The 17,900-nt window shown below is 39.7% G+C and overlaps 1 protein-coding gene across 1 annotated transcript in view; it reads left to right on the top strand.

Moving 5' to 3' along the window:
- Nucleotides 1-437: 437 nt before the first annotated feature.
- The window catches only part of LOC308103837 (E3 ubiquitin-protein ligase rnf213-alpha-like), a gene marked incomplete at its 5' end in the record, with an annotated part of 58,103 nt that continues 40,640 nt past the window's right edge, over nucleotides 438-17,900 (top strand). Inside the window, 5 exon segments of the mRNA XM_080454016.1 lie at nucleotides 438-708; nucleotides 8,459-8,571; nucleotides 10,756-11,141; nucleotides 13,512-13,679; nucleotides 16,561-16,762. Of these exon segments, the coding sequence (XP_080310142.1) occupies nucleotides 438-708; nucleotides 8,459-8,571; nucleotides 10,756-11,141; nucleotides 13,512-13,679; nucleotides 16,561-16,762 (1,140 nt within the window).

Genomic DNA, 17,900 nt, shown 5'->3' with positions numbered 1-17,900 from the left:
GACCCGGCCCTTTGACCATCTTAATCCGGCCCGCCAAGTCCTCAAAGAAAAACTAAATGCCCCCCCCCCAAAAAAAAAAAAAAAATTACATTCTAAAAGGCTGCCATATGTTAATGGTTTTGAGAAAAAAAGATTGAACTCGACTCCAACTAATAGTAATTAATATTTACTATTTGAGTACTATTTGCCTACTCAGCCAGAGTAGGCAAAGCCAGAGGAGCCTTCATCATTCTGAAGAACATCTGGTCCTCCAAGGACATTGCCATGACAACCAAAGTGCGGCTCTTCAACTCAAATGTAAAATCCGTCCTTCTCTACGGTTCAGAGACGTGGAGAATGAAGAAAAGAACATTGCAGAAGATACAGACTTTTATAAACAGCTGTCTGAAACGCATCTTTGGGATCAGGTGGCCAAACAAAATTAAGAATGAGGAACTATGGCTGAGAGGAAGACAGGAACCTGTAGAGAAGCAGATCCTGAGACGAAAGTGGGGGTGGATAGGCCGACAACCAGCACTACACGCCAGACCCTGACTTGGAATCCCCAGGGGAAGCGGAAGAGAGGGCGGCCTAAGAACACCTGGAGGCGGGACACTGAGGCGGAGCTCAAGAGACAAGGAACCAGCTGGGGGGAGGCAGAAAGGACAGCCCAAAGCCGTGTTGGATGGAGAAGAGTCGTAGATGGCCTATGCTCCACTGGGAGCCTAAGTAAGTAAGTCATTTGAGTACTATACCTACTTGCATTCCTCCATGATCCGCATGTACTCAAATGTTTTATGTTTATTATGTAACAGTGAAACAGTCAACCTTGAGTTCATATTTATAACATATTGCAATGTGTTTGATCAGTGACCTATGGAGTGGTGCATATCAGATTAGATAAGATACTGTCTAAATTTATAGGCTCATTTAAAAGTTGATACGGCATTGACGTGGATTGTTTTATGCAATCTTTTTATTGTAAGGCCAGAGTACACCAGAGTGATACAGTACAGTACAGCTGTAAAAATAAAAACTGAAAATTATTGTTGTGAAGACAAGTACCTTATTGTAGTAAGCTACTGTCTACCAAATTCGCACACACGCACACACACACACACACACACACACACACACACACACACACACACACACACACACACACACACACAGGGGGTGCATTTACTTACAATGTTGGGGCTGTTATCATCTCAGCATTGGATTTTCTTTGCAGTATTTGAATAATTAAACATTGCACTGTTCAGCTTGTTAGTGCAGTCCATGCTGTTGCAGCCCCGTCCGTGTCTAACTAACTATATAAGCTAGTATGATATATTAACGTAACCTCAAATGCAGCAACTTATTTTCGGTAGAGCAATGTTAGATGCACCTTATTTTGTTTTGCCCGCTTGAGCATGTCTGTGCCAGCATGTTATGAAACCTCCCTCTGACATACAGCTGTAGCTCTATCTGGTCCAGAGTGTTGCAGGGAGTACTAACATGGTGCTACAGACACAAAGGCTCTGACACATCTCCACTCATGGACTTAACACAGTTTTCTTCCCACTGTTTGTTTTTAAGAACAAAGTATTTTAAAAGGGCCGGGGCTCTCTCTTCCACCCTAACCCTAACCCTAACCTTAGTGGGGGAACATAGAACCCGGGGAACATAGGGATGATGACCCCCACACGGCACACATTTCTCCTCACACGTCAATGAGGAAATCTCACACGCGCGCACACACACACACACACACACACACACACACACACACACACACACACACACACACACACACACACACACACACACACACACACACACACACACACACACACACACACACGAGCGGCAGGGTCCTAGCGCCCTTCGGATACAGCACACAAACACACAGGCACGCAGGCAGACACACTGCATTGCGAGCAAACAGATTTAGATTTTTTTTTCTCCCCCCTTTACCCGGGAGTCCTGGACAAACTATGTCCCGTACGGGACACGCCTCTTTTGCCTCAAATACGGTTGCCCACATTTCCCTAGTGCCCACTCTTCCTGGTGCACAGTTTTCCCGGTGCCCACTCTTCCCTAGTGCCCAGTCTTCCCAAAAAGATGGTGCCCAGATTTCCCTAGTGCCCACCTTTCCTGTATATAGAGAGAGAGAGAGAGAGAGAGAGAGAGAGAGAGAGAGAGAGAGAGAGAGAGAGAGAGAGAGAGAGAGAGAGAGAGAGAGAGAGAGAGAGAGAGGTGTATGTGTGACATACATTGATAATTCACCAACAACCCAAATGAAATCTTTGTTGAGTAATGTTGCACGTTTACAATAACATTGCTGAGCCCTTTCTTCCAAGCTACTCACTGAAAGCTTGTAGCTCAGTTCCTGGTCCGCATGTGTTTTACAGAAATACACCCCACTGTTCTCTATGTCCACATTTCATTTTGCAGGGTGATCGATGCAGCCCTGTTGGGGGTCTTTCCCTCTGTCCGGTTAACACTTGCCCTCTTTCTGTGGTGCCATGTTGTAATGAGAGGCTTTGTACCACTGGACTGGAAGGCTGTGCTCCATGCACAAGCAATGGATGACCACGTTTTGGCTGGTTTTCACCCTATTTTTAACTCTATGTTTTCACCCCATAAAAGCGTGGCTTCTGGCTGACCTGCAGATCTGGGTTCAGGGCCACTGCTGTGACAGTAGGAGATGACTCAGGGTGCCCTAGTGGCTCAGCTTTTAGAGCTAATCACATGTCACGACTCACAAAACAACTATTGTGTTATGTAATAAAGCAGAGTTGCCTGAAGTAACATATTTACTAAAAGTTATAACACCGTCTGACTATCATAAATTTATAGTCACAGTGACAGTCCACTTTGACTTTGATATTGACAGAGAAAGAATGATGAATGGATAATCCCCAGTTAGGGGAGAATGCTAAGTTATGTATCATTCATAATGTATAATCATAAGAAATTATAATGAAAAGTGGACACTTCTGGCTGCTTGGAGGTCTATATAGGCCTACTTCACATGGAGATCCTTTGAAAAATCTCTTTAGAGTTAAACCAGATATGGAACCTGGAAAATAATACAATTTACTGCATTGACCTACAGTAGGCCTACCTATAATTGTAGACATTTCAATAAAATAAAATGCCCAAAGGAAAAGGTCATCTCACTTTCTTTCTAAACCCTGTTAGGCTGCTTGGAAACACAGGTCGTGTTGAAAAGTTATGGATCTAATGTTCTCTATCTAAACTTAAAACGGAATTCACTTTATTTTAGCCTCCATTGGGGAAATGATAGGAGAATTCCAGGGGAATTCCAGAGGAATTTAGTTGAATTTTTGACTGAACTGAAACCAAAGCAACAAAACAAAACTGAAAACCATTCACTGTGATGATAGGGAACCAATGATAGAGTTATGCCAGCAGTGTCTTCAATTCATAAAATGTAACCATTCACAGATCACATGTTTATTAGCCTTGTGATTTCAGAATATCTGGAATATCTTTGAATTTTTGGGGAAATGTCAAAATGTCAGTACAGCAATGCATTGAAATAATAAAGAAATGGTAGGCTACTTTGTAATTTGTCCTTTTGAATATTTTTAAAGCATATTTTATAAAGCAAGTAGCCTAGGCCTACTCCAGTAGCCTACTTTAACTCAAGTAGGCCTACAAATGTGACAGTAAGAACAACTTTCACTTGAGTAGGCCTAATATTTGACCAAGAGACAGGCTACAGCCAGGGTTTGAGAAGCTACTTAAATTGGCTCTATACAGTATATTTGGGGCCCAAATAAATGCGGATCATGAAGTCGCTGTGTCAGATTGAACAATCCACCGAGTTCTATCAAGTGCCCAGTTTTCTGCCGTTAGATTTAGACTACACATGGTCAACATACGACCAGGCTCCTTGACCGTCTCAATTCGGCCCGCCAAGTCCTTAAAGAAAAACTAAATGACCCCCCCCCCCCATAATCTACATTCTAAAAGGCTGCCATGTTAATGGTTTTGAGATTTTGTTATTTTACTTGACTCCATTTAATAGTAATTCATATTTACCATTTGAGTACTATACCTGCATTCCTCCATTCGTATGTACTCAAAATGTTTTATGTAACAGTGAAACTTGAGTCCATACTTTTAACATAATGCAATGTGTTTTATCAGTGACCTTTGGAGTGGTGCATATCAGATAAGATACTGTATCAATTTATAGGCTCATTTAAAATTTGATACGGCATTGACGTGGATTGTTTTATGCAAGTAGCCTAATCTTTTTTATTGTAAGGCCAGAGTACATCAGAGTGATACAGTACAGTACAGCTGTAAAAAATAAATAAAAAATTAACTGAACCTTTTCAGGAACAACATTTTGTAACTGAAAATTGTTGTTGTGAAAGCAGGTACCGTCTTGTAAAGTAGTCTGGCATGTCTACCAAATTCATGCAGTTTTAACATAATTCAGCACTATGTGTTCAAATGTGTACTAATGTGTGGCCCTTCACTCACAAAGTCAGTATCATAGATATAGAAACCCAGATACCTCATTGGTCTCTGCAATTCGTTGGAGCGACCTGTTTCGTATGGTGGCCGCCATATTTCCGGGGGGGCACAGGCACTGGCCAATCACAGCGCGTTGACTACTGGCCAATCACAGCACGTCTTTTCCAGGACTTGCCAGAATCTAGTTGTCCCGCCCCCACCTGCCTCTGATTGGCCTACTGAACACCCCCTTCTGTGACGCACGCGGAAGTTTCCAGCTTGCCCCCCGGAAGCGGAAGCGCGCCCGTGGTACAGACGCCTCAGAGCCAAAGGAGGCGTCTACCTTTATATGTCTATGGTCAGTATGGCCCTCTGGAAATCAATGCTGCCCACCCCTGATTTAGACGAACACGCAATAGGAGCCTACACAACTCAAGGAAACTTAGATTTTTCTTTTGGAATTGTACCGACACTAACAAGTTTTGTCAGTGTCATGTTATATAACAGGCCAATGTGAAAAGGCGGGAATTTATTCCTCAGCCTAGTGGGAATGTGCACGCAAAATTTCACGGAAATTGCACGCTGCGTTCATGATTTGAGGCATTTTGTTCAAAACGGACCAATCCTGCAGACTTTGGAAGTCAATGTTAGCCAATTAGGATGGAATATGAAATATCGGACAGATCCGTCAGGATCACATGACTATAGAGATACTGTGTACCGATCTGCATGATTTTTGGACAGAATCTGAAGGAGTGATATCCAAAAACGTGTTTCACAAAAGTCGGCCTCCTGGTGGCGCTATAAAAAGCAGATGGGAAAAATGCAGGGCAGATGTTTTTCCTTGGCCTCTAGGGAGTGTGCGTGCAAAGTTTCACGCAGATTGGTGGAGTTGTAGTTAAAAATGCTCATCGGCCTGTTATAGCGCCACCATGAGGCTGATTTGAACATTTTCAAGTGCCATTTTGTCCTCGGCCTAGTGGTAATGTGCGTGCAAAATGTCACCAAAATTGCAAGCTGTGTTCATAATTTAAGGCATTTTGTTCAAAATGAACCAATCCTGCAAACTTTGGAGGCCAATCATAGCCAATCAGGATGGAAAATGGCAAATGGGACACATGACTATAGAATACTGTGTACCGATTTGCGTGATTTTTTGACAAAATATGTAGGAGTAATATCAAAAAATGTGTTTTGCAAAAATCGCCCTCCTGGTGGCGCTATGACAGGCTGATCTGAGAAATTCGGGACAGAGGTTCTGAATTGGCATCCAGGGTGTGTGTGTGTGTGCACAGTTTCGCTGTGGTCGGGCCAACGGTGCCGGAGATTAGCTGCTCGCAGACAGAAGGACGGACACACGGACGGACGGACAGGGTGCAAAACATACTCTATTTTGCAATAAAATACAATAATAAGAAAAATTTGGTATTCATAATTAATTTGATCATAATTCTAGCTAAATTTCATATACATAAATCCAAATTTAGTCATTCCAAACCCTCTTTCATTGTATTTGAGATTGAAGCCAAGCAGTAGGCCTACATTAAAACAATTTATGACTCAAAAAATAAGAAAGCTACGGAGCCCTGGAGTGGCCATTGAGGAGATTTTTTTGAGTGGTGCCAACCACTCCCACATTTGACTGTGTGTGTTTGTCCGTCCGAGCACGGCCTCAACAGCGTGTCTGTCCAAGCACGGTCTCAACAGCGTGTCCGTCCGAGCACGGCCTCAACAGCGTGTCCGTCCGAGCACGGCCTCAACAGCGTGTCTGTCCTGAACTACCTCATACCTCATGAAATTATTATACTTTTACTCCACTACAATTATTTGAAAACTTTAGTTACTAGTTACTTTTGTAGATTTTGATTATTATTACAAAACATATATTAACCACTTCAGCCCTATATATATTTTGGCTATTTGAAAATAGCCGATCTACAGTGAGCTTGTAGATCTGCTATTTTCAAAATAATTTTACATTTGAAAACTTAGGAAATGGGACATTCTGCGTAACAAGTACTTTTACTTTTGGTACTTTAAGTACATTTTGATACCAATACTTTTGTACTTTTACTCAAGTAAATGTTTAATTCCGGACTTTTACTTGTAACAGAGTATTTCTACATTGCAGTATTGATACTTTTACTTAAGTAAAAAAATGAGTATTTTTTACACCACAGGCTATGTTAGCCTACTGAAATAATTGTAAGTGCTGGTTACAGATTCACAGGACAGCTGATTAGCTACACCTGAAGATCACTGTACAGTATGCTTTGGTTTAAAGGTTGTGCATGTAATTTCAAACAGGTTCATCAAGATGTTTTGCCCTGAATGTGGGTGCAAAGTTGACCCATCACATAACTTCTGCTTTAAATGTGGATTTAAGTTATCTACTTTACTGGCCAAGAAGACTCAACAGTCAAAAGGTAAGGCAACCAAAAGTTGCCTAAATGAATATGCCCTAGAATGTCTGTGATCTTACATACATTTCATTTATTCCAAATACACAGCTATAGATCGGTCCGGTCCTATCCGCGCCTGGTTGGTCTGGGCTGCATAAAAGTGCTCCGCGCTGCGTGTGTACTCACCCAATAAATAATAATTAAGACTTGGAGTCAGATATTGTCCTCTAGTTTCATATCCATTTGAAAGTTCTGGCAGAAAACGTGTGTTTAGTAAAATATCTCCACTTTTCCACGAGATTCACACGGACGACATTCTCTGCCAGCGACGAGGCCGGACCTGAACAGTCGATGTTTGGGGAGCACAAACCTATGGGGCACACAATTGACAGGCGCGTTTCGATTGGTGCGGGCCGGGGTAATTAATCACACCACCTGCCAATTGTGTGCCCCAAACATTTCTGCTTCCCAAAGGAAGCACTCTTTTGGGCCCCTCGCCCGGACAGAAAGTCGTCCGTGTGAAGCTCGTGGAAAAGTGGAGATATTTTCCTAAACACACGTTTTCTGGCAGAACTTTCAAATGGATATGAAACTAGAGGACAATATCTGACTCGAAGTCTTAGGAATTAATTATTGGGTGCCGCCCAGATCAGTCTGCTAACCGGGGGCGGATAGGACCGATCTATGGCTGTGTATCTGGAATAAATGAAATGTACTGTATGTAAGATCACAGGCATTCTAGGGCTAGGCTGAATGATGGTCACTCAAGTTGCTTGATTCAGTATTTACTATTTAGATATTTGATATTCATTTTATCAGACACGCCACCTTCCCATGTAACTTTTTTTTTTAACCATGTTATATTCATTGAAAACCCCAATCCTTAGTTCTGGTGACTGATAGGCTATTGCCCTTCTAATGCGTGAGGAGACCGTGTTTTTTCAATTACTTTTTTCATACATTTTTAAATATTATTATTGTAATTGTTTTCATTTTCAATTACATTTTCACAAAAACGTAATTGAAAAAACACGGTCTCCTCACGCATTAGAAGGATAATATCAGTCACCAGAACCAAGGACCGGTGTTTTTTTGCTTTTCTCCTCACATTTATTTTACCTGATACTCGGCTGCATTTTATATTTAGATTGTGTTTTATGTTTTATATACTTTGTTGAGCATTATACTTATTCTCTCTCTCGCACGCATGTGTCGCACTGCACAGAGATTAACCACACACACACACACACACACACGCACACACGCACACACACACACACACACACACACACACACACACACACACACACACACACACACACACACACACACACACTGTATAGGAAGGTACACCTTCTCTTACAAATTGATAAAAGTTTAAGTTAATTAAAACAAATTATATTATTTGCAGTGTGGAGCATTTACTATGTTGTTTATTGGCATACATCGTTTGTTGATAGGACATCTCTCCGTCATGACCTGTGATGTTTAAACACAAAATGGTTACTTCTATTCCTTGGATGTCAGCATTCAAGGCAAAGCCATCAGCAGCTAGTGTGTTTATATTTTGTCATTTGTTACATGAATTCATCCATCAGATGAGACGACCTCAGTGTCCGCAGAGGAGAGACCTAACCAGGAAAATGAAGACCAGCTGATCTCAACACACAACACCTCCACTAAAGTACCAGAGGATAACGACCAGAATAAGGTGAAAAATGTTTTGTGATCATCATTTAAAACCAGTACTGTCAGGTGTACTCCGCTAAGGGCAGTGTTGCTATGCTCATTTGGGATGTGCTTGCACTGTATTTTAATTAATGACGTGACGCGCACGTAGCTTAACACCTACACTACAGGTCACACAATGGACAATTGATATGCATGTTAATGTACCTGGTGTGAGTCGGGAGCCTTTGTAAACTTTGTTGAGGTGTGAATTTAAAATAGTTTTTTCACTTTTTGTGATCAAAACTTTAATTGAGTTTTTACTTTTAACTGAACAAATAATAAAACAAAAATACAAATAAACATGTAAGAAAATTCATATTCAGAGAAAATCAGTAAGACAATTTACACACACAAAAAAGCCCCACAAACAACAATAGTATACAAATATACATGTATACTACATGAGAGCACAAAATATATATAAGGTTGATAGAGCTGATAGGGGAGATGATAAGGGTTGTAAATCCTGCTCTATGTTAATTAAAACTATTTGTAGTTAAACAGCTGAAAACCCAGTGTAAAAAGGATAAGATGAAATCAAAGACAGACACAGGCCGGTTCTCAAATTAAAAAGTTGACATTGTATTAAGAGAAAGAATCAATACACGAGGCACCGTACAGTAAAAATATCTCTCTGACTAAACAGTCAATGATCACAATAGTTATACACAAATGAAGTTGTTATCAGCTCTGACGATGACATCTGACCATTAGGAGCCTCGCTCGTAGGTTGAGAGAGAAGATGGCAAGCTGATGGTGTGACAGTTTATCTTGGACAAACAGCGTCCAAATGTCTCAAACAACACGTTGACCTCGGCTCTGACCGGCGTCGCTGGAGGTGTTGTTGCTTTGTCATAGATGGTCAAGTTTTATAGTCAAAATTTAGACATATATATCAATATTGTCCACAAAATACATAGTTTTAGACCTAACAAAGGGGGAGTGTAGGATTTGAATATTTTATCCAGGAAAAGAAACATAACATGCATACAACGCCACCTTAGGGAGCCTAGATGCTGAGCTTCTTTAAAAATCAGCTCACATAAGGATCTGTACATATCATAAGCCAACACCATGAAGAAAGGTAGCTTTGTGGACAGCTTTTACAAAGTTTATTTTTAAGATACAGTAGATATAGATTCGGGCTGGGATTAATGGACAAAATCAAGTATCACAGTATTTTTGTAAAAATGTATACCATATTTTTATTTTTTTTATTTTGCAAGAATAATAGATCTACAAGTTCACAATGCATTGCGATGTGACTGTTACACTATTTTTTTAAAGACTTCTGAATTAAAAAAAGTATAAAATAAGTGCTTAAGTGATTAAAGCCATGAAAAGGCAACACTTATGTCATCACAGTATTGCGACATCCAAAATCCAAGGCGATGTAGTCTCATATCATGATATCAATATAATATTGATATATTGCCCAGCCATATTACGGACTGAATAAGATAAGAATAAATGATTCATAAGACGATTGAAAGTCCTGGTGGATCAGGTGCACTGGTCACAGTTATTGTTGGCATAGTCAGCACAGCTCCCCAATTAAAAAAAGATTAAAAGAAATGGGGCTAGTGCACATCAAAAGAGTCGCACATACAAGTCTAACTAATTAGATAATAAGTATTGATAATTTTTTTCTGCCATATGATAAAACGGCACTGTGGTGGTTTGAACAGGAAGAGGAAGAGAACTCTTTGTAGTAAACATTCTAATCTTGACCTGCAGTCCTCCTCTCCTCGGCTCCTAGACTCTCCGGTCCTTTACTATGTGTGGCAGTAAACAATATCTGTGGCAGTAAATAATATCATAAGGAAGAAACAGCCTCCTGCTATATGGCTTGTATCCATGTGAATGGAGGGTTGCTGTTTTCAATCCCAACACTAATAGGGGAAAATCTGAGTGGGTACAATGGAAATGAGAAATGTCCACTGCCTCGAAAAACATTTTCAGCCTGCATACTGTAAATGTGTCATCCACCAGCAGAGAGAGTAGACAGGTCTTATGTAGGTTTTCCAGCAACTTGTAGAACCTGCTCTCTACACACATTGGGAAGCGTTATGGCACATTTCCACATTATCTTCAGAAATTGTTGAAGCTGCCTTTTACATTATCAAACCCCTGTCCTTTCACTCACTGTTAAACGTAATTTCAGGACAAGCCAATCAGCGATGACTCCGGGAATGCAGCCAGAGATGATACTCCACCACAGGACCTGTCAGACAACACTGCCAGTCAAACCACAGTTTGCACCACTGCCACACCCCCATGCCCCCTGCAGGCGACCCCTGAAGGTCAGTTAGTCACTGCCAGGAAGTCACAGATCACAGATCCGGGGAAGCAGGAAGAAAGAGAGAGCTCACCTGACAACAACCCACTGATATGTACCACTGCACCTGTGAGCACACCTGCTGAACCCTCCTCATCGTCACATCCTAACATCACATCTACCAATGAGGAAGTGACACAACAGAAGACTGAGGCGTCATCAAACACAGATGTAGATGATTGTCCTGGTGAAGGGAAGCCAAGCACCACTCAGTCTGAACCACTGTCATTGACGTTGTCGTCTTCGTCAGCAGCAGCAGCAGCAACAGCATCATCATCATCATCATCATCATCATCAGCAGCAGCAGCAGCAGCAGCAGCAGCAGCAGCAGCAGCAGCCAAAGAGGGTTATTCTTCTCCTGAGTTGTCAGATCAAAGGCCAGATGCCAGCTCAACGCTGCCCTCTGCTGACACAAAGACCTCCCAACAGACACCAAATGTGTCCTTCAGCCCAGATGATGAATGTAGTAATGATAATCAAAAGGAAGGTGAACAGTCAGCATTCAATGAAGAGAAGACCAGGGATGTGACCAGTTCAGAGACCCATACAGGCCTTGGACAAGTGGAAGACAAGAGAATTTATACATCCAATGACAAACCTATTAATGTTTCACCTTCCTCACCACACTCATCCAATAACACAGAGGTATGTTTCACATAATATATATATATGATAATTGCTCGTATTATTTTCAGTTAATTTACGTATGTTGCAGTGCTTTAACCAGTTGAGCCCTTTATGCGTCGTCATACGACAAATAGACAATTTGTCGTATTTCAACATAACTCTACACGTTATGTTGAAATACTGTATGTAGGACGATTTCCCAGTGGGGTGGATTTCGTTTAACCCATTAAGACCAGGAAAGCCTACACGTTGTTATACCTTTAAACCGTGAAAGAATCTGTATCATTTTAGATGTTGCTATGTATATAGCAACAGGAATTTATTCAAATGTTTTGAATTAAAAATATGTTTTTCTGAAAACTTAGGTTAAGATTTAGAAGGTCTAAATGGGTTAATAGTTTACATGAAGCCTTGCAAGGTGATGATTCTGGACAATGAGTGTTGTTTTGAAGTGAGGAGCCCTTAAAGGGGAAGACCACCCATTTTCAATATTTAACTATGTCATTAATATAGCATAAAGGAGTTGTGTGGAAATAAGAAAATTTTTAAATGTTAAAAATTTTAAATGTTAAACCCAAATTGATTTTGGGTTTAACATTGCAAATTACACCGTGATGACTCATCATGGTGTAATTTGCAATGTTAAACCCAAAATCAATTTGGGTTTAACATTTAAAATTTTTAACATTTAAAAAATTTCTTATTTCCACACAACTCCTTTATGCTATATTAATGACATAGTTAAATATTGAAAATGGGTGGTCTTCCCCTTTAAAGGTTCTATGACATTCATTTTCACTTTTTTAATTTTTTATGTTTTTTGGGGGTTTTTATGACCTCAATTACACCCAAAAATCTGAACTTTGAACATTCAGTGAATTTTCTGTGGTCTGGGGTTTTCTGAATAATTAGGCTGAAAAGTAATCTGAGCTTAAGTCACAGGTCATTAATCCCGCCCACTCTCCTCCTCGCCCCTCCCCTCCCCTATCCTTTCCTTTGGGGGGGGTGGGCGGAGCAGAGGCGATGATTGACAGGCAAAATCCCTCAACAGCGACACCCGCAGGCAAAGATTTATTTTTTCATTGCAGTTGAAAAGGCTTTAAAAATGTGAGAAAAACACCTGCCATGGATTACTGGAGTGGATTTTTTGGTTAAAACTTTTTATACACGTTTGAAGGACCATGACAAAGACTTTTAATGTGTGGTAAAACTGAATGTCATGAAACCTTTAAGCCAGGTGCTTTCTTAGTTCTTAGGTACAGAGAGAATTGTAGTTTCCTTAAAACACAATTGAACCACAGGTCACTGAAATGGTTAGAGTTCATACAACAGGGAGCATAAATGTCCCTTAGTAGGGGTCATCATCCGGGCGGCATGAAGTTGTGCTGCAAATTCCATGGCAATCTAGCCTATAGTTTTCAAGATATCCTATTTCGGAGTACAGTGTTTGATGGACAGATGGACGGACCGACACTGCCACCGCCATCCACACAGCCCCAACACTAGTGGGGCTAAGCAGCTAAAGTGTTCATTTACCAGTATAATTCTATCACAGGAGGGAAGCACGGGACCAAAGAGACAGAAAGACACACATATGGAACTGAGATCAGCTCGGCAGCACATCACTGGAGGTGGGGACGTTTCCAAGCCATTAACAAATTCCTCTTCCCAAGATGCAACACAAAGCCCTGTTAAAATTCCGACAAATGGGGCAGCACATGCTGATCAACAAAAGAAGCCACCTCAGCCTCCACCAGTGTAAGTCCAGAAAATTACTCATAACCTTGATTCATACCATACCATCTAGTGGTAAAACTTGCTTCCTCCGGTGACTGAACCTACTACAATAAAATGTCTCCATTATATCTTTTGCAAATGTCATATCTTATAAGATCTTCTTGTGCAATGTCAACAGATAAAACTGAATGTGTCTTGTTTATTTGTGCCACATTTAGCTCATCAAGCCAACCACAGGTTCGTGGCAGTGACGACATTACGGTTTACTTCCATGCTGTCATTTCCAAAGACATCAAATTCAATCCAGAACACGACAGAGTTTTCCTAAGATCTGGAGAATTATTTGGAACATGGGACTGTGATTCCTTGGAAATGTTTGCCATAAGGTAGGACCTCTGGCAATTAACATATTTAATTATAGATATTTTGGTAGACGGATAGATATTCTGTACTAGGGCCATTGTTTCTAAGTGGTTAAATCCTACATACAGGTTGACCATGGTCCCCAATAGGGCTCTATTGTAGGTCCCCTAGTATACATCTATTATACAAGCTCATAACGCGTTGCAACAGCAACTGTGTAACATATAGGCGCTGGTTGATGTGGTAGACAAACAGAAATAGGAAATGATGTTGTATTTTAATTAACATCATAGCATTTAAATATGTTCAAAATACAGTTAAAAACATAGATGGGGGCTAGTTCTTCTCCTGAACCATATATCCCCATTTAATTAGTTTTAGACTTTTTTGAGTAATAGTAGAGCAAGTACAATAAAGTGTGCAATAACAGTGCAATCCTGTTATTACCAAGTACCAACCCTTTATACTATCAGAGGCATGCCTGGTTTGTTGTTTTGGTATCTTGCATAATACTGTAACTGAAAATGTTACCTTATCAACACTGTTTAGCGTATGTGGAACAGAATGATGTATTTCATATCAAAATATCCCCTACGGAAAACAGGGAGTGATGAAAAACAAACTCAATTTAGCACAACAAAAAAACAGATATCTAAATATATCTCAAATATTGTGAAAATATATTTGCAATATGTACAAAAAAAATCATTACATTTAAACCAATAGTGTCTACCTTTCATTTGACATGTAATTTGTCCTTATATTTTCTCTTTATTCAGTGACTTAGGCGAACATAGGTTCCTTGTTCAAGGACAATGTAAGGTTCCCAGACGTTATATTGGTAAAAACATACCCTACAAGTATTTTGTGTACAAGACTTAGTACAACCATGGAAACTACACTGAGAGTGAATTTGAGTGCATCTACCAGAAAGAGTCAAACCTCTTGGTCAACAGGTGTCTATGCATCAGGCCGGAGTACTTGTCAAATGCAGGTACTGTATGGTTGTCATTTTCTACTTTCGTTTCTAGCTTTGTTTGATAACAATGGCCATTTCATAACGAAACTGGGATTGTAAAATGTGAGTATTTCTGATTGTTATCAAGGGGAATGGAATCAGTATGATGACATCATACATTCAGAACTAAAGCAAGGCTTCACGGACAGGTGGTTCACGGACAGAGTCAAGATTGTGGTCAAAGGGCGAGCATTGACTGGAAAAGTGATGCTGGAAACCATCTTTGATCGGCTCAAAACCTGGGATGAAGTGAATGTGGAGAATGTATTTCTACAGCTTCAGCAGTTCTTTATGACATATAGTTATCCTTTGGTCCATGATAACATGGCAAGGCCATGGGGTATACCATATCCAGAGGAACAGGTACTAGATTTTCTTTTCTGAATAATGACTAATTGAAGTGCAAAAATATATGAGCAATGGCTAAATTGAATTGACCAGTTTTAAATCTATGCCTGACATTACTATACTGACTTTTATAAAGTGTGAGCTATTATTAATATAATTTAATGTAGTAATTAAATTAATACATTTTGTCACAGGTGAGAGAAGTTATGAGTGAGTTCCTGGAGAGCTACATGACTTTCAAGCCTGAAAAAGATGGAGAAAATCATACAAGGTCCTCCTCACTAGATCACCTCCAAAAAGGAATTATTGCTTTACTTGTTCGTTCCAAGTATCTCACAAAGGAACCTACTAGAAAACAACTGTCTCATCTATGCCAGCTTCTCTGCCTGCCTAAGAAACCACAAGAAGAGTTCCTCACATACTGGACACAACTTTCAAGGGGTTTACCTGAAAAAGCATGGTAAATGTCAAATTCATTTGAATTAAATTCAACTGAGTTTAGCTTTATTACCAATGTACCTTAAATGTGCACTGTGCACCAAATTGTTTTCTTAGGTTTTTGCAGTTCATTAAATATGAATCATGATAATACGATTCTGACTTCCCAACTGAAATGTTCATCTTATTAGTGTTGCAGATACTGTTGAGAAACTGTGCAGCCGTGCAGGGCTACATGAGTGGATCTTGGTCATACCCTTGGTTCATCTGTTGAGAGGAAGTGTCAAACCATTTGAATCAGTTCTACCAGTCTTGAATCCAAAATTTGACAGCTGGACAGGAATAAAGGGGTTCCGTGTCCACAACGAATATGTTAAAAGGTATGTCGGAAAGAAAAAACTAGCATCATTCCAACTCATGGTGTACATGACGTCTCATCTAGCATCTGGGACTTATGTTTAAAAAGTATTGTTTTGCATGTGTAATATTAACCATGGTTAAGTATTTTCCAGTAAATAATTCTTTGTCTTCTTTCTTCTTCTTCCACCGTCCTTATATTTTCAACAAATTAAATTAATCTGAGATAGAAAATATAGCCATCACCAAATTGGCCATAATTGTTCATATGTGTCAATTGAGTTCAACTTGGGTTTCATATGGACTGCCTGTTCCAGGGGTTTTTGAACGACCCCCAAATAGCCATAGCCTCAGGCTGCGGGGCTTAACAAAAAAAGCTACAACCTCGCAACATGTCACACTGCATTTAAATTCGTTTTTATATATATTTGTTTTAATATTTAATTCTTTCCTTCTCCTTTCCAACTGGTCCATGGTGCCACATGGCGGCCTCTTGATGAATTGAATACATAGGACCACAATGGAAACAAGCCCTTAGGGCTTTTTGTGTTATCCGTTTAGCATCATTGTATAATCGAGCCACTGTACTATTTGCAAACTGTTAATAAAGTATTCAATCAATCAATCAATCAAAGCTCCCCCATCATATAAGCGTAGGAATGTGGAGTTGTATTTGTCTATAGTAAAAATACAATTTAGCTATAACCGTTTAATTTTGCAACATTGTCATGGCTGTCATTTAGGGGTCTGATTGAGGTCATGGAAAAGCACATACATCTGTTGGACGTGGACCATCTGCTCATCCGGTCTTGGATGTCTGTGCTGGGAAAGGATACTCTAATGAACTTCCTATCCAGAACACATGTGGATCTGTTGGACATCCTCCACTACATGCAGTTCAGTCTTCTGACATCCGCATCTGACATCCCCTACGACAACAAAACGGTGTGCATTATCATATTTGATAAATGAGGTAATAGTGATGAACAGTTTTCCAATTTTTTTCTGAGAAATGCTTTTTATGTTGCCTTTTAGATTTTGAAAGAGTTGATGTCACATCTCAAGAAAGAAAACCTTAAAAAGGATCCCTGGTAAAATACTGGATATCTTAAAACACAAAAATCCTAATTGTCATAAATTACAGCAATGGCTGACATGTTTTACATTCATAACTATTTTAGATGATATATTTTTTTCTATTCTGTTAGTCCTGATGACAGGTATGGGGACATGTGCTTGGTAATAGCAGTGGAACTTCTTAAGATGATCTGTAAGAAAACAACAGAGCCACATCACTTTGACATTCCACTTGAATTTCTCAATCTCATCTGCCGGATTGTGGATTCTTACGACTGTGCCAATTCTCAGGTAGACTCTGCCGTCAGTTTTGTTTGCCAGACCACACTAATCAATCCATACAAAAGCATGTATTTTAAGCACTTTTTACCCCTACGTTTTATCAAAAAGAAAATGGGGGAGATGCTGGAAACCATGAGAGAATGGCGAGGAGGAGCATTCAGAAACAAGTTGCTTAATTCATGGGGGCATGGCACAGAATATGCATCAAAACATGAAATGAAGGTAATATTTTCAACACCAGCAAATGCTCTGTCTTGATCAATGAGATTTAGAGGATTCTAACATCCCACAGGGAGCTTACAAAGTATCCATGCCAACCAGAATTTTCCAGCAATATATATATATATATATATATATATATATATATATATATATATATATATATATATATATATATATATATTGATTAGACTGGGTTTCAGTCTTTCAGTAAACGTTTAAGTTGACTCGTTTGACCTACGTACACAAAATTATTCCTAGACATTGACTAAGCCCATAAACTCACCATATTGGTTTTTCTTTTTCAATGATTATGTTTTTATTAGATGTACCTCACTCACACACACACACATCTGTGTATCATTTAAGTGTTTGGCTATCCTATCGTTGTTCTTGCAGCTAAATGTTTTGTATTTCAAACATATTACAGATTTTTCACAAAGGTAATAACTAATAACAAAACTAATAACAAAACAAAATCTATGTTTTGTTACGTTTTCTAGGT

Source organism: Gymnoscopelus braueri (genome assembly GCF_963280865.1).
Source record: "Gymnoscopelus braueri genome assembly, chromosome: 16".
In the NCBI taxonomy this organism is placed as follows: domain Eukaryota; kingdom Metazoa; phylum Chordata; class Actinopteri; order Myctophiformes; family Myctophidae; genus Gymnoscopelus; species Gymnoscopelus braueri.
This window is presented reverse-complemented; position numbering and strand designations above follow the sequence as displayed.